General features: G+C 41.3%; 1 protein-coding gene across 7 annotated transcripts in view; it reads right to left on the bottom strand.

The window, feature by feature from the left end:
- Positions 1-22,006, bottom strand: part of celsr1a (cadherin EGF LAG seven-pass G-type receptor 1a) — a 95,062-nt gene that overhangs the window by 49,653 nt on the left and 23,403 nt on the right. For all 7 annotated transcript variants that reach the window (XM_005725107.2, XM_005725104.1, XM_005725108.1 and 4 more), the window contains exons 2-4: positions 5,206-5,561; positions 4,835-5,123; positions 593-815 (exon numbers count right to left, since the gene is read on the bottom strand). In XM_005725107.2, the coding sequence (XP_005725164.1) occupies positions 593-815; positions 4,835-5,123; positions 5,206-5,561 (868 nt within the window). The remainder of the gene's footprint in view (positions 1-592; positions 816-4,834; positions 5,124-5,205; positions 5,562-22,006) is intronic.

Here is a 22,006-nt window from a genome sequence, read left to right as displayed (position 1 = left end):
AGGCTAAGACTATTGAATGTATTCATTTTATATATCCAGGGCTGCACATAAGTGGTCCGCAGGTGCGCATGCGCTGTCAAAATAAAAAACGCGCACCAGATAAGAAGTTGCAACGCGCGTTTGCGAACATAAGACTTTCTGGAGGAGGACAGACATTTTTTTAGAACTCTTAAAGATGTCAAAGAAGCTCCTTTAAGCAATTACTTTGGTGTTCCTCCACCTCCAAAGAAATGTCAGAAGGAGTCCGAACCGCAAAATAAGCATGTCCTTCCCTCCCACACTGATCTGATATTTTTGGACCACTTTTGGTGCTAAAAGGTTAAACAAACTTTTCTGCGCACATGACAAACCCTTTGTTTGTTTGTTTTTTCATAAAGGTGTGGCTTTTTAGGCTTCCTCTTATCATGAGATCTCTTTGTGCAGCACTAGAGCGTGAGACTGAAGGTAAAAGTGTGTTTTATACGCCAGATGTGAGAGTTGGCAACCATGCTCCCATAATAAACTGTATGTGTGCCATATAAGAACAGTAATCTTGACAGTTGTAATGGTGATTAGTAAGCAAAGAGGTAGACACAAAAGATACCAAACTTACATGAAGGAGACGGTGAAGTGGAACCTTTGCCGCAGGCCTCTGAAGGTGATGAAGGACTGTCCAGGAAAGCTGCGGGTGGTCATCTCACAGTAGGGCTTCTCATACTCCCCGGGTGGACACTCGCACATGAAACCACCTGCAAGCCGGTTGATGCACGTACCACCATTCTTGCACACACCTGGTACACAGCGGTCTGATGATGCATTAATCTCACAGTGCTCGCCTGCAAGAAAAAGAGGGACCAAGTTACACAGAGCTGTTCTGCATCTTTTTTTTACTGTGAGAAACATTTTGCTGTTAATTGATATGGCCTGTGTTTCTCAGCTGCAGCACTACCAGGGGCGGAGCTAATGGGGGTTCTAGGATGGCACTGGCCCCAACACTATGTTGACATTTTAATGACATCATGGATGCAAATTGTTGACTTCCTCAGTGCATTACTATGAAATGCATAACTAAAAATTAAATAATATATTATGAAAGCTCTTGTGTCAGCAACAGATGCAAAATGAAAAATTTTGAACTAAAGCTTGCATGAGATTTTTTTTTTTAAATTTCCCATTCTTGCCGGTGCTTGGTCCACCCCCAAATGCAATATAGCAATGATAATAAATGTCATCTGATTGTCTCATCAATTTGTTATCATTATGTTATCTTTTATGCGAAGCGTACCTTCCACAGTTGACTGAAATACAGACCTCACTCAGCCTTAAGGAATCCAGTTGTTTAAACAAGATGCCTTTGATTATCAGCAAAGCACATTTTTTCAACTGACATGCACACGTTAAACGTGGCATTAACTTTCTGTTGTTAAAGTCCCTCCAAAAACATCAGTTCAAGAAAGGCACGCCTCCCTCCAAACAGTTAATAACACTGACAAAACCTTGTTTACTGGTCTTTTCTGAGAAGCACACTTCTTAGCCAGAAGGTAATTTGGCCATGTTTGGAGAGAAGAGAGAGTTTCGAAAAAGAGTCACGGTGGAGGGACAAAGACTGCAAAAAGAAAGCAAGCTGACAGGGATAAGACTGCTGGCTTTCCTTCACTAAGCTCAGTGCATGGCTAAACTTATATTTAACTGCACTTTTAAACTTGTAAACCGAACAACGATCAGATAACAGCTGATCAGTTAAATACCTCTTAGAGTGATTCAAGGTTGGGAACAAAAGAAATCCACTTTTGGATGAGTGCATTCCGGTTTGTTTTTACCATCCTGATAATAAACCTTAGGTTAAGTCACTTTGGCAACATTTTCTGATATGCCCGCAACTAAAGGCATAATACCCCTGCAATTAAACAGAATTTTGATATAATTTATTTATTTAGCAAAGGTAGGCACACTTAAGGCTACTTAAAGGTAGGTACACTAGAAACTACCTTTGGTTTTTACAGGAAACAAAAAAATAACTATACTAAATTTACTAAATTTAAGTACTTTATTAGCAGTGTGTGATTTCATGTTAATTTTGCAGAAAAGCAAACAATAATTCCCCATCTTACATCATAAATACGCTGTGGTTTTGGGGGTACGGGGCATGTTATGGAGTGGATTAATCTTGCCTTTTTTACATCTTTATTGTTTTACTTCTTGGCTAGCAGTATCAGCGAACATGTTAAACCTGTAGCCTCAACCCTTTTCATCCATCTGTGGCTGCTTTGCTTGGCTTCCTGTTCAGAGCTGCTTAAGGCCTGGTCAAACTTACTTGACTACCCATTGGTCATGAGGTTATCGCTACCCTCATACACTTCTCCTTCACATGCTAACTGCTTAACTGAAGCTGCATGGTGGTATCAAATACATGATATATTACATTATCTAATTTAATTTCGCAATAGGTCCGGGAAGGGAAAATTCCTCTAAATGACCATGTGGTTTTAGCTTTTCCAAAATCAGCCAACTGGCCCCAGCTTCCTGGCTCTGCTCATTTAAAATTCCTACGTAAATACGCCAGCAGGCCTCTTTCCGACTGTAATAATATTTGTGATAGGTGCCACCGCGTCCCATTCTGCGTTTTGTGTCAATCTACTGTCTAGACAAGCTCTACTCTTCCAGGGCACACACAGACCCCCAAAACTGCACAGCTTGGAACCAGGTAATGGCCCTTCTCTCCTCAGCATAATCCTTTTTTCCTAGGGGGAATTATAAGGATCTGTTTCCCTGTAATGCAGGAAACCTGAAGAGGACAAAACAGGCCTTCCCCTTGTCATCAGCCCCATAATAGTCCCTGATGGCCCTTGAGTATCAGGAGTTGAACTGTGACCTTCAAAGAGGGGACACCGAGATGTAGGTAAAGGAAATATGATGGGTGGGTGGAGAAGATGGACATGGGCACAAGGAGGAGAAGGCGAGAAGCAGTATGAGTGACAAAGTCAGATATAATCAGGTAATTACTTGAGATAAGATGGAGGATGAGAAAGAGAGGGGAGGCAGAGCGTCGGGAGACACAGAGGGGTGGGAAGCAGGAGGCTGTCAGAGCCCGTTTAGGCTCTATTAGGGAGAGAAGAGTGGAGACAGTCAGGTATCAGATGTACAAGGGGGAAGTATGGGAGGAAGATCACTGATATTCGGAAATATTTTGCAAAGTGCTTGAATGTGAATGATGAAAGGTTCCGAACTTTCCCATAGCTCATCGACTAACTGAGTACTGAGTTACTTTAACACTTGCAAAACACTTGTAATCTCAGTATTTGGAATATTTAGCTCTGCACTGTTTACGTCCATGTTTGAAGTTAGCAGGCAGCTTGCTGTGTTTTGCTAGTATACTGCTAAACGTCTCATAATTAAGATCCTGCAGTGGTTACTTTGTTTTTAGCAAACGTTTACCTGAAGTAGTTTTTCCTTTTATTTTAGACCTCTTGTGGGAAATGTGCAGCTGTTCGTTTGATATGCTCGATTCTTTTTAGACTTCATGATTCAGTTTTTCATGCTTTGTACCACTTTCAAAGAAATATAAAACGTTAGGAAATTCTCTTCTGAAACTGACTCCATGCAATCCAGCAGGATACACTATTCTAGCACTCTTTTTGCAGGATTACCCAGATCATTAGTAGGATGACTTCTCATTCAGACTGATTCAGAATGAAGCAGCAGCCAGACTCCTTACACGAACATGCTAATTTGACCATATTACCCCAGTGCTGAAGTCACTTCTCTGGCTCCCAGTTCAATACAGAATAACCTTTAAAATCCTTCTACTGGTTCATGAACTCAATGATCTGATCCCCCACTACACTGTGGGCTTTCTCAGTGTCTATAATCCAGCGCAACCTCTCAGGTCATCAAGTGTGTTGATGGTGCTTTCAGTTACTGCGGTGTTATTCTTTGGAACAAGTTGCCCTCTGACCTGAAGTCAATTACACTTGTGTCTTAATTCAGAAGAACACTTAAACCTTTTAGCCTCACATTTCTTTTACATTTCACTGTATGTGCACATTTTAGCTTATATTTAGATCTTTGTAAAGTTATTCAGTGTTTACGGCACGGAGTTTATGTGTAAATAAATACGCTACATAAATAAAACTGTTAAAAAGTTACAGGTTAGAAAAACAAAATAAAGATGAGCATAAACACGCTGAGATGCTCTGCAGTGCCAAGATGGATTACAGAGATTAGTTATAATTCTCTGGATTTGTCCCTACAAGTCATTCCTTTTTTAATTATAACTTTCCCATTGTTAATAGAAAAATATTGATAGGAGCAGCTTTGAATTGTACTGATCTGTTGAGTCTTGGTGTGTGACTCACTGATATATGAGGATTAACAGGCAATTTGTTTACTTGCCAGTACTCTTTACTCGTCAAAAGAAATTAAAGCTACTGTGGTTTTGGAAAACAGGTGAAATGTTATTTCAGATGAAGCTGGTCTGACTGGTGTAGTGAGGATTGTGTACACCTCTTTCCAGCAATACATTTCGTGTACTGTATGCATGTGTGGAAGCAGGTGGCTTTACCTGCGGTGCTACAAAGCATGTCCTTTCTGTACTGGGGTCAACCTCAAGCTACAACAAAGGGCTGTGAGACCTTTTACAACCCGTCTGTGCGGTTTAGCAGCTTTGCACAGGTTATTTAAACTGTTATCACAAACAAAATGAGCTCTTGCACATGCTTATAATAGACTTTTCATATGGTATTGTTGTATATGTGTAATCGGGGATACACAACATAGTTTAGGTAAAAAAGGCAAGCTGATTGACAGCTTTGAATCACTCAATACCTTCTTCTTTGTTTATTTCTTTTTAACTCACCTGTGAAGTCCTCCAGGCACTCGCAGGTATAACCGCCCTCTCTGCTCCGACACCTCCCGTTGTTCTTGCAGGGCCCTGAATAGCAGAGGTCGATCTCGGTCTCACAGTATTCTCCGGTGAAACCGACCGGGCAGCGGCAGCGCAGCCCGTTGATGGGGTGGATAGGTCGAAATAGAACCGTGTCAGAGGCGATGAAGGGAGGGGAGCTGTCAAACTTCAGCACTGATACACACTTCATATAGTTCTCGCAGGGCTCCCGTAGGCAGATGTTATCATCAAACGGCAACACCTGAATGGAAGAAGGAATTTTAGCTACATTTATTTCTTCTACTAATGCTTCTGATGTTTTTGACCTCAGGACTGTGCGTTACCTCTTGAGTGGATATGAGCCTGAGTCGAGTCCTGTGGAGGTAGATCTGCTCCTGCAGCTCCTCAGATGGGAAGAACATGCCTTTACCAGGAGCCCCTCCGGGCTGCAGCGCCGAAAAGGTTACGTTGAGGATGGAGCCTTGGACGTCGGTGTCGTTTTGGATGTTAAACACAAACACTGCTTCCCGCTTGGTGGAGAGTACATCCGCCACTCCCTCAAGAAAGAGGCTGAGCAGGGGAGATAGAAAACGCTCCTGGGACATGTTCTCCAGACGAACCGTGATGCTGTTTGTCAGCATGTCATCAGTGATGATAGTGACCCGCAGTGTGCAGAGGGCAACAACACGATGGATACCATCTGGAAAAAAAGAGGAGGAAGATATTTTGCCTTTACTTACAGAAAGCTCCAGATTACAGTAAAAGTCTAACAAGGTAAAAAGTTCAGAGAAAACAATGTACCTTTTTGGAATAAAGAGCCCTCGGATATAACAAGCAATGAAGTGAAGTCATACAAAGGTATAATGACAAGCAAATTTACAGACAACTGCAAAAGGAACCCAACCACAGTTTACATGGTTAAACTTAAGGCTCACAGTGATCTTGGCTCACAAACATGAGACACAATACAAAAACTTATTATCAAAACAGAAGAAGGTCAGAACAAAAGTTAAATTTTCATTGTAGGTGGGCTAAAGTACTTAATTAAAAGTAGTCTAACATAAATGTAAATGCTGTGATTTGATTATTTTAATAAACCATGTAACTTGGATGGATTCGATGCTGGCGTGACCACAGTGCACACGTCTGCTGTTGCTCACAGTGGTCCAAGGGACGCTCAGGGAGTTTGTGCGTTCGCTCATACACGTGAAAAATTAGAGGGAACATTGCTATCAAGCCTTTTTTTGCAATAGTTAGCTTGCTAATTAGCCATCATCATATGAATTCGTAATGTTTCTCAAAGAGTAAACAGCAGATTTACATTCCACTTACATTCTGGTACAAGTTTATAAACCGTGGGGCGGGATGAAAACAGGCATTGTATTTTTTTTCATCAGATATAATGACAGTCATCCATGGCTAATTTTATTAGCAATAGTTAGCCAGCTTATTAATGCGCAGCTAAAAACTCTGCCCTTCAGGAACTTTTAATAGTTCTTCAATGAGAAGTTCACAAAACTGTTTTCAAAAGCAAAATGAATAATTTGTAATTTCTCAGGTTATTGTGCCTGGGAGCCACTATTAAGTATGTCTCAGCTACATGGAGTACCTTTAAGCCACATTGTCTGGACCCAATCCCAAATCTGCACTACTGCTTGACAGCTTGACTTGTTTACTGTGTAACACTTTTGCTGCTAGATTGAGTTAAGAAATTTCAAGTTGGTGTAGACTCAATCTTATTCAAGCCTTGACTCGGAGTAATTAGATTAGTCTAGGATTGCCGCCCCCAGGGTCATGCCTACTTCTTGCAGAGCTCTGTTGCTTATGAAGGGAAACAGAAGGCTCTTGGCCTGAGTGAAATACAGCAGGCAACAGGTGGTGGGGCCAGATGAAATTTGCTGGTGGGGGATAATACTGTTGAAGCTACGAAGGGAGATGGGTCGCATTGCACAGCTTTGCTAGTCCATGAGCACATGAGTGTGTCATATGTGTTTTCGGGTTCACGGTGAGGTCCGACCACAGGTGCCCTGTCACTCTCAGGCTTGCATGAGATCACATCTCAGGCACTTAAAACTCTTCACGCACACATGAAGATGCACAGATGTCAGTCAGAGCAGGGTGCGGACAAGCGAGTTCTGGATGCCTGCTAACCAGACTGGAGGTCATTTCCAACCACACACAGACGAATAACTCACAATGGGAAGCAACATGGGGGTCGGCTACTTCAAAGCAACCGAGAAACTGCTACGTTGGGGCTCCAGGGATTGTAAGGGAATCATCGGCGGCACGGATAAAACAAAACAAACACACAAGTGTAGACACACATTAACGTCACTCTGCAGGGCAGTGAAATTACACAGCAGCTGCTCTTTATCAGACTGCTGTAATGTGCTGGAATGGAAGTGCTCATTCAGCACAGCACTAACAGGCTAGCTGCTAGAGTAGCTGCTAGCCAGTGTGTTTATTTCTCTAAAGTTTTCAGCACCTGCCTCTCAGTGTGTCTCTGGGAGGACAATGTTATCTCACTTGCTGCAAGAAATCCATCACCTGGTATGCTTGAATACACATATCCTGCACAGATGCAATAAAATATAGAGAATATATGAAGTTATCTTTTAGGAACTGATTTTCGACTTTGATTGCTTGATGATTTTGTACACTTCCAGTGCCAAGTGAAGACATTATACCAGAGAGGCCTAGCGGCATCATCAAATAACTGCCTAAGCATACATAATAGGTGTAGACACAATATTTTATTGTTTTCCCTTATGGTAAAACAGGTAGATCTTTACAAATTGTTAGCTTCTTAGACCGTGTGAGCGGCATATGAGCAGTAACACCAAAGAGCGCTGTGGGAGCCTGGCACTGGGTCTAAAAGTGATGGACCATGACAGAAAACATAATAGAATTTGTAAGGCAAATCTCACATCGGCCATGCACTGACGGATAGTCAATCGTAATCGACACAGTGTGACAATTCTGCGTTCATTATGACCTTTTGGCCAAGAAATAATGCAAGAACAAGTATTTACATTTTTAAAGGTTTCACAAGGTGTTTGTTTCCTTTGGTTTTCCAGAGACATCTCAGGCCAGGCTATTTATAGAGCCCACCAGCTGCTAACATGGGATCACACACATGCAGAGGATGGGCTGGACTGTGGAAAGGGTGTGTCACAGGCAGCCGACGGCATGGAAAAAACACATTCTGCGTAAGTATGCCACATACACACAGACAGACACACCACAGTCACACATAGGTGCCAACAGGTCTGCAATGTTTTAATAGACAACCCTCTGATTAAAAACAAGCTTGCAGCATGCAAGCCGTGCTGCTGGCCACTTTGGATGGAAACAGTTTATTATATACACGTTCCCTTATCTTAATTAGCTGGCAATATTCTGCACTGCTTGATTGACTGGCTAAGTTCAGTAATGATAGGCAGCACGTTCAGGCTACATTATGACTCACTTATTGCACCTTTACAGTCTTACAGCGTCAATAAATATGAAAAACACAGATTAGAGATAAACAACAGAAAAGGAGACTCATCAATGGGCCACACATGCTTTGCAGGTGGTGAGGTCTGCAGAGGTGATAAGACCTGATAAAGAACTGTGAGGCAAGCCACACCGGTGACAACTGACCACACACACACAAACAAACACACACACATGGATGTATACACATAAAAACCTTGTGTCGATCGACAGTCAGTGTGCTTCCCTGACCACATTTTTCTTAAAAGTAGAAAGGCTGTCTATCTCCTGGAGAAGACCCCAACAATCAGATGATCCCCTATGAACTGGCACTCGGCGACAGTGGGAAGGAAAAACTCCCTTTTATTAGGAAGAAACCTCCAGCAGGATCCAGCTCAGTAATATTGCAATAAAGCGGCTCGACTGTTTGTTGTGATTTGGCGCTATAAAAATAAAATTGAATTGTACTGAATTGTTCCCGCTAACTCACGCACTCTGTGTTTGTGGTTGGCGCTGTCGTGTCAAACCCAGAGAGCTGACACACATTGTGGCCAGCTGTCACCGTGACGGTCACAATGTGTGCAAAAACAAACAAGATGCTCGCATAAATGCAAACGTCTGTGATTTACATCAACCACTAGTAAGTAGCACTATTAAGCCTTACAGTTTGAACCTGTGCTCATGAGGTCACGCTGTAGTCCCTTTCAACTCTGGTGGCAACTGTCTGAACAGTGTAAAAGCCAGCGCCGGTGTTTAGTCAGGGGAGGGCGGGCAGTAAAACAACAGAAAACAAACAAGACATTTGTATCTGTGGCAGCTTTCAGAGAGGTGACAAGCCCACCAGAGAGAAACACACACACACATTTCCCCCCATCAGCCCCCACTGAAAGGTAGATGCTAACACACGCTTTCCTCTCTAACATTAGAACGCTATTTTATACATCTTTTCATTTTAGCTTCCCCTCTGAAGATAAATCCATCTTGCTGGCATTTATATTTATTTATGACTAAAGAGAATGGCAATTGAGAGCTTAAAATGTCACAACCACAGGGGACGTGCCCTATTAGAAAAGACGGAAACCTGTAAGGAGACGGGGGGGTTGTGAAAATTCTCTATATTCCAGCACAGTTCGTTTTATAGGTTGTTCTTTAAGCTAATTTTTCTCTTCAGTTTTCTCTTTTTTTTCTCTTCTGCCTCTGGTTTAGAAGAAAAAGTTTAAAATTTTTGAACCAATACAAAGCCTGTAACCTTTACTGGCTTGCAGCCAATCACTGGGCTGAAATTCAAACAACAGCCCCTCCTTCTTGGACACACCTGAACACCTTCAGCCTATCAGGAGGGGAAAACAAACGCCAAGCTTGACTTCAGAGGTGATCTAACACAGAGACTCTTTGAATAAGGCAAGCTGGCAACGTTCCACCCTCTCTTTTTCTCTTTTCCGTTTTCTTTTCCCTTCTTTTTCCAGCCCACCAATAGGAAACGCTGCCCAGAACAATAACTTTCAGGTGCTCTGAACTGATCTTTCTCATCTTTTTGCTAGTCCGCTCTGTCCTCTTTATGTGCTTCATTAAAACGTTTTAGCTTTCCTCAAAGGAAGCCTTCCCCTCGACAATAATCTACAACTGTTCTGTTCGTCTGTCCAGCAAGATGTCAAGTCTCCTCTCGTTTCCTCTCTTCTTCTCTCTCACGGCAACCGGCGCCAACATTGGATCACATATCAGCAGCCTGCAAACACACGTACAGACATCCTGTATGCTGAATGTGGAGGGAAAGCACACTGCAAAGAGTAACTTAGGTTAGCTCAATCAATGGGTCATCAATCAAAAGACTTAAAGCCAGCATAGCAGAAAAAAAAGATGAGCGGAAAAAGGACATTTGTGAGGGCAGGAAATGAATGAGAAATGCCTATGCAGCACAGTACCACCTGAAACAAGTGAAAGAGTGACCCTAAAACTAGAAATGAACTCAGTTGGACTCAGTGTGCAAATTGTTGAAAATCAAAATTGCTGTTGCTGTCTACATAAAAAATAATAATCACATTTTACTATCACATTTGAGCTCAGCAACCTTCGAGCTCTATAGGAACATATCCAGAGTCGAGTCCCAATGGAACACGTTGGTCTGCAAATGTCTGCATTTGTAAATTGGATAGCAATTATTTGCAAACTTTCAACAGTCTCTCTGAGAGCGATTGCAGTTAGTCCAGATCAGACTGCAACTGTTAGCAGAAAGGTTGCCTCCTGTCAAGTGACCTGTGCAAACACTTTGCGATCGAACGTGGTCATGAATGTGCACAAGCTGTAATCCATTGCAGAATGTGACAAAATTCAACTTAAACACCAGACGCCATCTTTTTTTTGTAGTTGCAATGAGGTCGTTGTCCTATTTTTACTCGCGTGACTGATCCATCAGCTTGCTCTGTATTAGGAAGCAGCTTTGTCAAGCTAAGTGTCTCTAGTGTTTTTTGGTTGAGCTGATTTAATGTAAGTTTGCTTGGCTAACGTTATTTCAGGAAGATGGTACATGAGATGAGCCCTCGAGTTCATAGTAGTCTCAGACTATTTACAAGATAGCTTTTATTTAGTAAAATTTGGTGTCCATGCATTGATACAATTAAGCTAAAGAAAATATGCTGTATCCCCCGCCCTTTATTATGCATCCCATAACAAAGCATGATTTACAGTTAAATGTTTAACTATGACAAAGTGGTCATTTTAAATGCAAACATGGGTTAACCAGGGGTTAACTGCAGGAATGTCACAGGCAGCAGGTTAACAGATACAGAAAGAAATAATAATTTACTGGTTCTAAGAAAAGTCTGTTAGGTCACATTATAACAGTGCCTTTTCCCCCCTCCCTGACATCTCAAAACAACCTAACCCTAACTTCATGCAAGAGGTTAAATTCTTGCACTCTGACAAAGTGATTTCTGGAGGAAGAGCACAAAAGTTCAACTGCAGCCAAGCATACCTCGCTATCACAGCTCTCCCCTTCAGCGCTATGGAGCTTCACTCTGCAGCCACTCGCCTGCTCATGAGTTTGAGTGTTTTCTCTCATATCTGGAAGCACTCAGCGAAAGCCCCTCTCATCTCCTGCCATAATCTGTCGGCCATATTTTTTCTCAGGTATGCCTATTTGATCAAAGTGTTGCAGAGAGAGTGAGGCTAGGTTTTGAACCCTCACACTGACACGTGGCGATAAAGCTGACAGGAGAGCGGCCCTGCAATCATACGGACAGGGGGGAAAAGGGAGGGAAAGAGGAGAGAATCTCTGGACACGGAGACAGTGAGAGATAGGGAGGAAGGCAGTATTATACCACATGTTGTTTCACATGCAGTAGTTGAAAGGGAAGCTGATTAACTGCAGGGACGGGGTTATCTTGTAGCTCTCAGGGTGTTACACAAAGCACCTTCCATCCTTCTCTGACTGTAGTGACCATTAGTATTCCATCGTATTAGTACGATTCCCTTTCCTTTAATTTATATCGTTTCTTCAAGTTATCAGAAACCCCCTAAAAAAGTATACAAAAGACTCCATTCACCCCTGCACTGAGTGGTGGAGTAGGGAAGGGGCGTTTGTGAGGTATGGGTGTTGGGTGGACGGTTGAGCGCTCAGGCTGTCAGAAAGATAACATCCTGGCCACAGCCGGAGAACAGGTGGGATTACACGCAGACACACTGACTGAACCAGGATCAGTGAGAGAACAAATCAAACAGAAGGCAAACAGGTGGGATGTCAGAGAGAATGAACTTTTGGGTCCCACGGCACAAATGTACAGCTCACATTAGAGAGCCCGCTTGCTTTAAGCTGCCCACCAGTTCAGTGGTAGTTCTCTTTTGGTCACAGTGACAATGTGTTTCCTTTGTTTTTTTGATGACTATCCAAAAGTTACTCTTAGATGAGAAATAAACCATGAAGGTTCCACTGTCCACTTCATTTTTATCTCTTTTTTGACCTGTCCCACTGTTAAGATATTTGTCAGCAGATATCTTCCAGATAGGGAAGATATCTGTTACAGCCTAACTCATTATATAGCATTATGCTATAACACATATAATGCCAGTGTAGACTAACTTAACTAACTAACTGTACTTTTCAAAACCAAAACCGGTACTTCTTGTTCTCGACTACTGTTGATACGTACTGAGTAGGGTTGTCAAAAAAATATTCACTTTAATACTACTGATGCTAAAAATTATTATTGGATTAGCATTAAAGCATTAAAATGATAATGTTAATTCTGCAGCTAAGGAAGAAAACGTTATCAGTACAGCCTGTTTTTACACAGTATTAATTTAACAGAACACAATTATTTTTCAAGTGCGACTTTCTTTAAATCCTTGATTCAACCCAAGAAAGCAGCAACTAGACAGAAACAGTGGCAGCAGACCTTACCGAACCAATCAGATCAGCACTGAAATGTGGTGCCAAGACACCAGAACCGCAGGAAGTAAACAGATCAGTAGCTTTATTTTTTGAATCTTTATTTTAAAAGATGTCCCTTTTAATTTTGCATAATTTCCTGGGTATCAATTTCAAGTTTGAAATTCTATGTCTCATGACAAACTTACTTGAACCATCTGTACACATGATTTAGTATCAAAAGAACAATTTAAAAAATGCATAACAAAAATAGCCACATAGCCCCATGTCATGTCCACATTCAGTAAAGCCACCTTTTTTTTCTCTCCTAAAAATAAAATATTTCCAAAATTGGTTTTATAATATATTAAAAAACTTTTTTCAAAAACTGTGAAATGCTGGTTTGGGTACATTATAAAGTGGAGTGGAGTAACACTTGAAGAAACACCTCTTGTAGACCAACTTATTTTCATCCCAGGGTGTCAGATACTCTTGTTTTTGTTGTTGTGTCAGAGACGCAGACAAAGTTAGGAACAAAAATGGGCATCGTACCCGAAAGTTCATAGTTTTATCCCATATAATGTGTCATGTGAGTGATACCCAAAACTGCATCTGAGAAGCCTAGCGACGTCTCAACACAAAGAAATCACAAATTTTTTTCAGATCTTTCGTGCCAGTTTGATCTGTCCTGTTGAGTTTTTTTCCAACACCTCTTTGGTGCACAACTCTGAACACAGTGAAACAAGAGGAACCACGCTATCAGTGTAGCTATGTGGAACAGTGACATAAAACGCTATTATAACAGATGTTTTCTGATCTCAGCATTAAGTCATAAAAACCGTGGTGAACAATGTTGGATTAAATTTTATATACTCTTCTTCTTGGTCCTACCCACATATCTGTAAGGGTGTACTATGGGGGAAACTCCCCCTGAATAAAACCTTTGACTTGCCACACAAGGGAGTTCAAAAGCTCCCACTGCTGTATCAACTACTCCTCCACCTTCACCTTTAATCAGAATGGACTTTCACAAGCTCTCCACAAGTGCCCTTAGTGGCAGTGCTTAAGCAGAGCACTCAGGGGCATCGAGTGCCAGGCCAAGAACCCACCCGGCTAGAATATCTATGTCCCATTTAGGATCCCTGGGAGAGAAGGGGTGAAAAGAATAGAAGCCCTGTTCCTTCCCAGACAATGCTGAACAAGCCCGGATAGGGAGGCTAGACAATGAAAATGAGCCCAAATGAACGCCTGGCTTGATTTTGTGCCTGAGGGTTGACTGGTATTAGTGTACTTGTTAGCTCATCGCCTTGTAGACAACTGCCATAAAATGGTAATTAATCACAGGCCAGGAGTGCAGATTTGGACATGAAATTGAAATCAAAGATTGAGGGAAGAAAAGGCATCCGGTTTGTTGTTGTGACAAGATTCTTGATGATACAATCATTACCTGGTAGCGACTGACATCGCATTCTGGTGTTAGATTGAGAACACCCTCGAGATGGGAGGATGGGAAGTGAAAAAGAGGAGGGAACATTTTGGGGAAACAAATTTACTCATCCACCACCCAGTGTAAATCAATGAGACATAAATTCTTTCTCTTCAAAATTAGGTAGATGTCATGTGGTGCTTACCCTTGCCTGGATCACACAAAGTCAATAATGACATTTAAGAAAGCCAAACACCAGTTGTGTTGCACAACATTACGACTGGAGGAAGCCCAAGCTCGAGAGTGAGCTATCACCCAACATTAGCACTACAAATGTGCAGGCAATCGAAAGTGCTATCAAATCTCTCTCAGTGCAGCACTGCTTTTATAATTGATTTTAAAGCCCTTTAAATCCACTTAGCTGAGCACTCTGGGACTTTGGTATTTTAGTTGTCTCTGCTCTCGATCTGTCTTCCCAAGTCGTCGCTCTCCTGAGTCAGCTAATCAACTTAAAGCCCTCCATTTCAGCTTATTACAGGTTCAAAGGTCACAGCTTCCAAGCACAGTCTGGCTATGCTTTCACAAGATGATACAAGAGCAAATAAAAGAAAAAAGGAGAGAACAATCCCCTATGGCAAAAGTCTGGGCAGTTTTACCCCATTCTGAAGGTAAATTAACAAGACAGAGAAATGATCTGGGAACTGGTTCTCTGTCTTACTCTAAGAGACAAGTTAATTGATGACTTTATTACAAATTGCCTGTTATTTTTTTTATTATTCATTCAGTCTCTTCTAATCCAAAGGTTAACTGTCACCCGGTTTCCTCAGGAGACCTTCAACTGGTTTCACAGATAGATCTGAGTGCTAACTTATCAACTGTACAATAACTTTGTGGTACATGTTTTAATAAATTAAATGAAGAAAATAATAACTTCAAACACTTCAAATACTACTCAGATCAAGTGCTGAGATGTATGGCGAAACAGCTTATATCAACTGAGGCAAAGAACACATCGATTTAAAAGCTCTGATATAAGTCCAAACTCTGTTGGGTGGATCTTAACATCGTATAACACTTACAGTGAGCATAATTATGGCCTGTCATGACTAGAAGGTGAAAAGAATCCACTTGAAAATAACGTCCAGTTTTAATTTACATAAAACAGTTCCTTATTCAAAAGAGAGCAATGCAACAGGGTTGGGTTACAATACAAAATAACATGTTTTTAACAGGTGTCCTACCAATTACCAAGTGAAACAGCAACAGAGTGACACAATGTTTACCAGTGAGCATGAATGTTCAGATAGTTTCGGTGTGCTAGATTGAGCTGCAAACTCAAGAAGTGATGATAATAGTAACTGAGTTTTTACATAAAATTACTTTTTATCTTGTTTTCATCTTCAACCTGTTAGTCATATTTCATATTATATAAAGTCCAATTTCCTCAAATGAAAATGCCCATGAACAATGAATGTAGCATTTCTTTGTGAAAGTAGAGAATATAAAGAAAAGCCTAAGCCACAGCTATGTGCAGCGTGACTTCTTGCAAGTCATCCAATTTAGGTTGTTGTACTTATGATGCAGGACGTCGTCACCACAACTCTAACAGGCCTGAGTTCTTCAGTTCTTCCTGCAAAGTCAATGTCAGCCAACTCTACTGGAAAATTTCATATGGAAACAGACGTTTAAACTGCTTCAGCCTACATACAGTTGCTGCAAGCCACTTTGCAACCCTCTACCATTTCATGCTAATCACGCTGTTTCTGACTTGATAACTGCCATGTTATTTATGGGATAATGTTGCTGTCCTTTCTTTTTTCCTCTCCATATACGCACATGGAAAGTCGGGGAGGTCCCAAAACAGAACCACGCCACCAAATATGAATTACTGCAGATGGAATAATATTCCTATTTTAACCAAACTTGAGCTCTACAAAACAGAACAGAAATAAATAAAACAAAAAATTTACTTTTTTTATTTGACTTGATGCAATACATCAAATTAAAGATATGAATTGTTGGAATTTTGCCAGGCTATTAGCACAAGAACCATGGATACATTTCCTTTGATTTCATTTCATTATATTTTGCAGTGAGTTATAATGATCTTCTGCAATATTCTTTTGAGCCTGTTATCAGGCAATTCTAAAATTCTATCCTTTGATATGATAGTTTTGGTTTAAGCTTGTCTATATTAAAGTTTCCTACCTTTCATATGTAAAGTAGGATATGGGATGCACGCTCACAGGCGCAGACACATGCAGTAATGGTCTTCATGGACAGGGATAGCTAGTAGCCACTGATGTATCACCATGGCGAAAGTCCTGTCAGTCTGTGTGTGGCGGCTGATTAGTATTAGCAGTATAAGATCTTTCCAAAGTCCCCATTCAACAGATCACAGAAAAGGTGAAGAGTCAAATGGGCCTTTCTCTGTTTCAGTGGAAGGGATCACTCAGCTATGACCAGGAATGTGTGTGTGTGCATGCAGACACACACACACACACACGCCCAAACCAGAGCTCTTCCTCTTCCCACACAATCTCCTCACACACAAACATGTGCTGTCACATTTCAAGCAGCCAGTGCAAACAAATATGATTATACACATATATAAATGCAAAAAAATTTAATCAGATTAGCATTTATTTAATTCCCAACAGCGCACACACGTATTTAAATGCACATGCTGCTCTTCCTCTCATGCACTCTCTATCAGTGATCCCAATTTGATAAGCTGACAGCGGACAAATAGTTGGTTTGGTGGGAGGTGCACGCTGATCAAAAGCCTCCCAACAGGTCGGCTCGCACCGCTCTCTTAAGAGCTACCCAGCCATGAATGGCCTAATAGGACCCACGTATCCGTTACACTGACACTAGATCCCGTCTTTCTCTCTGCTTCTTTCGTTAGTTGCTGCCTTCCCTCGCTTATCCCATCTGTTATTCAGTTTTATTAGGGATGGTATTTGAGTAAAAATTTTAAGATTTGAACTAGTTAAGTATTTTAGAAGAGTACCCATAACATTTAAAATATATTCAAAGACATAAGATAATGCTAAAGACATAACATAACATAATCATCAACAGATTTTTTTTTCTGGAAATGTTTTTCTTCCGTTTTTATCTCTTTGCATACTTTTCTTTCGTTGTCTTGTTCCAACTCTTTCTGCTTTCCTCCGTCTCTTTCTCTCAAAGGAGGTGTCGGGTTACAGTTATTGTTGGTGCTGGTTACTGATAAATAGGGTGCCTAGTTACCAGCCAACGCACGATTGGCTCTTTTCAACAAAGCGCAGAAGGAAAAAAAGAAGGGGGTGGGGTATACGAGGGTCGCCCAGGGAAACCATGAGACTTGTGTCAGTTTAAATAGAGAGTCGGGCAAATCTTGGAGGCATTTGAGTGTGACTGTGTGTGTGTTCAAATGCATAAATGTGAATACGTTTCGCCATTACCGCTAGGACAAAGCTAGGGAGACACTGACCCCTCCAACGTCCCTGAATACCGCCGTCAGCACCTGCTGAATGCCCGCTGTGTACCCCATCCTCCCTCCACCCCTGCTGGCATTAAAGAAGCCCTGTGCCAAAACTCCACCCACAAAAACACAAGCTGCCAGAATAAAGGGACAATAAGAGTGAAGTGATCTCATCTGAAGCTTAACTGTTATCACGAAAGAAGTTCACACCAATAGACATATAATACTGAAACCTAAGATGCCAAAAAAGGTAAGTGGTAAATGGCATTTTATGCAGAGTGTAAATGCTGAAATTATATGAAACCCATTCTTCAATAAACACTTGAATATGAGGACTGAAGCTCTCGGGTGCACTAACTAAAGTTTAGTAAAGCTGCAACTTAAGGTTAACATAAAATGCTCACACTCAGGTCCATTAAAACAGATTAATTTGCTATAATGTTCAAAACCATTTTTTCCCCTGACATATTACACTGGTGCACGTTCTCATCTAAAAGACTCTGTTTTAGTTCTAATCTCTTTAAATCTTCCTCTGCTCTGATTGGTCAGCAATAACATGGCATGGTTACACATTATAACTCTATGAAGATGACCTATAGGAGCTAATAGCTAACAAAACTGAGGTTTCGTTAGCCAAAAAGACCGTCCTGGATGGCCCTTGTTAATGCTACTGCCCATTCTTCCTTCAAGGGTGTGACAAACTAGCCACTAGTTGGACATTGTGCAAATGCATTACATAGTGATGTAGAAAAGTCGCAGAAGGACCGCGTAGACTACAAATGAGACAAAGTTTGCAGTTAGGAAAATGTGTTTTCTGTAGGAGAGGGGATACCTATGTTTGGCATGTGCTTGAGACTTTACAGCTTCATTTTTTTTATACACAAAAAAGGCCAAAGTGCACTAAAGGAAAGGGGAAAAACCCACAAAACAATGACATTCTTCTGGTAAAATGCCCTGACGTATTTATAATTTTAACGGCTAAAATTGATCTTTCAGGGATCTTTGCATACATATAATATTTTATCTCTGACAGCTTACTTATTAGGCTAGTTTTTTCTTCAAGTACTGATCACACATATCCGCCCCCTTTTTTTAGTTACCTGGACCCCAAGCAAGTGGCAGGATTGCTAGTTACAAGGATGAAAAGAATAGCTGACATTCCTCATTTGCTGTTTTTACCAGGACAGGAAAAAGCAAATCAAACATGAGGGAATAAAATAACTTTCACAAAAGCAGACTGCTATAATTGTTAGTTTTCATTCCTAATTAGCCACAGTAAAAATCCTCTGTTCCCCTGTTGAGTGATTGAGGCCTGGAGGTTTGCTCTCAGCCCTGCTGTCAACTTCAGGAAGTCTACAGAAATATTATAAATTGTTAATGTATTAAGCAGAACTTTGATGCTGACAGTTAAAGAGTGAAAGCTAACAATTATCAGAAGACAGCACCACAAATGCTGAGCTATCACAATCTTTAATGGACTAAGGTGTGACCTTTGAGATGCTCAGAACAAAAATCACTATGGTATATATAGTGATGGTATGCAGTTACCTCTCTTTATTGTAGTTTTTAATCTAAAGTGGTATGGAGTGGTATGCATACATAAAACAAGAAGTCTCATTGCTAGCTTCCTTTGGCTAACTCCCCTGACTGACCCACAGTAGCAACATATGCCGTATATCAGCTGTTAGTTTCTGCTAGCCAGTTGGTCTCCCAGCCAAACATTTGTTCAATCAATGAGTCATTCATGAATTCTATTTAGTGTTTAAATAAGTCAGCAAGGCAGCAAGTGAAGCAGTCAAAGCTCACTGATTCATTCATGCGTTCAGTTTATCAGTTAGTCACCAGCAAACCAGCAAGCAGTCCAAAACAGCGCTGAAACAGAGGCAGATGTCTCACTGCTGCTTGGACTCATCCGGCCCACCTGGAGCTGCTGGCTGCCAGCTGATCTCTTGATGTTTCTATCCTCCCCTGGCCCCGTGCCGCCACCCATCCGAACCACATCTGTGACATCTTACTCGCTCTCATTCTTGGATTAAAGATAAAGACTGCGGAGGGCAGCTTGGGTGAATTTTTGAACCGACTGCTGTTTACGTTACATGTCCGTTCTTTATTGTCAAGGCTAATAGTGGGTTTAATTTCATCGTGTTTGTTTTTGTTTTGGAGTGAACATCTTTGCTTTCATAACCAGAGAGAAACAAAGAAGCACGGCACCATTAAAAGCTTTTGAACAGAGCTCTTACTAAGACTACTCTCTGTGGAAGCAATAAGTAAATGCAGCCTCGATGGGGGCTGCAGAGGGAGAGGGCTAGAGGAGCGAAAACAGCAGTGTAACAAAGCGGTACGGTTGAGCGGAGAGGAATAATTCCTTCTCATCAGGAGTTTCTTTGAAGTCAGTAAAAGAGGGAATGTGCGGGTAGAAAAATGGAGATTGCCCCCCTAATCTCTTTCTTCTTTCTTCCCCCTCCTATTCTTACTTTACCTCATTTCACTCTCTTCACTCCAACTCTTATCACCGCCAGAACTCGCATCCCTCTCCCTGTATCGCTCTCCTCTTTTTCTTCTCTTAGCTTCATTTTTCTTCTCCCTTTCTCTTCTCCAACCCCGGGTCACTTAGATGTCACTGTATTGTACTGGCTGACATGCATGACAGGAACAGTGTGTGATAGTGAGTCAGCTTCAGGAAAGAAAGAAGGGGTGGTAGTGAGAGGTATTAGTTTCAACAGCTTACCTGTTGAGCATCTGCTTACATGTCTACTGTATTAGACGGTATAACAACAGTACAGTTGATTTTTCATTTCACTGGCGTCTGCTATTAATGCAGCTAAATAACACTCCAGGGCAGGGGTGTCCGACTCCAGGCCTCAAGGGCTGGTGTCCTGCAGGTTTTAGATATTACCCTGGGTCAACACACCTGAATCAAATGATTAGTTCATTACTGGAGAACGTCAACACATGTTGAGGAGGTAATTTAGCCATTTAAATCAGCTGTGTTGGATCAAGGACACATCTAAAACCTGCAGGATACCGGCCCTTGAGGCCTGGAGTTGGACACCCCTGCTATGGGCCTAGGTCATCAATAAATGGGCCACATTCTGGATCAGGGCCCACATGCTGTTCTTTACAGTTCTTTATAGTAATCTATACAGTATAGTATGATTTATAGTATAGTAAACTCACCTGTGAACTGTATTAAGGTTGCTAACACTGACCAATAGTTGCTAGCTGTCTGCTATGTATCATCTCAGTGTTTAGAAATCACTGTATGAACCTCTCCACTGACTTTTTGCCTACTTTGATTGCCATTCTTGTAGTATATTATTATATTTTAGCACTATTAGATGGTATGTGTGACTGGTTTACCTGTACAGGCTATGGATTCACCTTTCCTAACTAAGCTGGCTAGTTAGCTAGTGTTAGCTGAGAGCTTTACCCTCCATTCCACCCTCTCATCCATATACAGTATATGGTCACTTTTGGCTCTAAAAAGTAAGATGAAGACTTGGGGTTTGAAAACGGCAGTCCATAAATCAGTGGATGACTATCCGACATATATACAGTCTATCTGCGTAGTCTAAGTCATAGGTGTCAAACTCTGGCCCCCAAATTACATTTGGCCCGTGAAGCCATACCAAATTATTATTAGAGCTGGCCTACTGGTATTATACAGCTAATATATATATTGTTTAGTATTAAGCTTTGCTTGTTCCATATTCAGTTTTTCAGCAAAACTTGTTTGAGTCCATTAGAAGAGATTCATTCTTAAATCTGGAGGAAGATTTTTTTCCAATAAATATTAATGTTAGCCTGCGACCTTGTTCCAGTTTTGAATTTTGGCCCACTGTGAATTTGAGTTTGACACCCCTGGTCTAAGTCCTTATATACTCATTGACTGGAAATTAGCAGATCTAGGAAACATAAGGTCATTGGCTGCTTTCTGATTAAACACATTTCCTTCTTTCCCTCATCTCATTTTTCATTCTGTCATTCATTCAAAACCTTAAGGCAATGCTAAACAAACTAATAACCACATCTCGGCAGGAATCTCTCCCTCCCTCTTTATTCTGCTACTCTCAGCCCCTTCCTCCTCTCATGGGGGATTTATTAGGGTGGGGAAACAGTAAATTATGACTTTGACTAAGCTTGCAGAGACAGGCCTCGACATCACACAGCCATTTAGCCGACCCCAAAGAGACAAATTTTAATAGTCCAAAGAATTACGGCCTCAGCACTACACCTCTGTCAAATGCACTACATCATCACTCTTGAAGAAATGATTGTTATTGAAGTTTGGAGGTTGTGCTATGACATGTTTTAATGCTTTCAAACAGAGCGAGGAATGGGTTGTAGGTAAAATAAGAGAAGTGTGATCACTGTAATAACACTCAGGACCTTAGGGTTTTCTGGTTTGTGTGT

The sequence above is a fragment of the Pundamilia nyererei genome, unplaced genomic scaffold (assembly GCF_000239375.1).
Source record: "Pundamilia nyererei isolate P.nyererei 1_Seehausen unplaced genomic scaffold, PunNye1.0 scaffold00014, whole genome shotgun sequence".
Taxonomy (NCBI): domain Eukaryota; kingdom Metazoa; phylum Chordata; class Actinopteri; order Cichliformes; family Cichlidae; genus Pundamilia; species Pundamilia nyererei.
The sequence above is the reverse complement of the archived record's forward strand: the minus strand, read 5'-3'. Positions and strand labels throughout refer to the sequence as shown.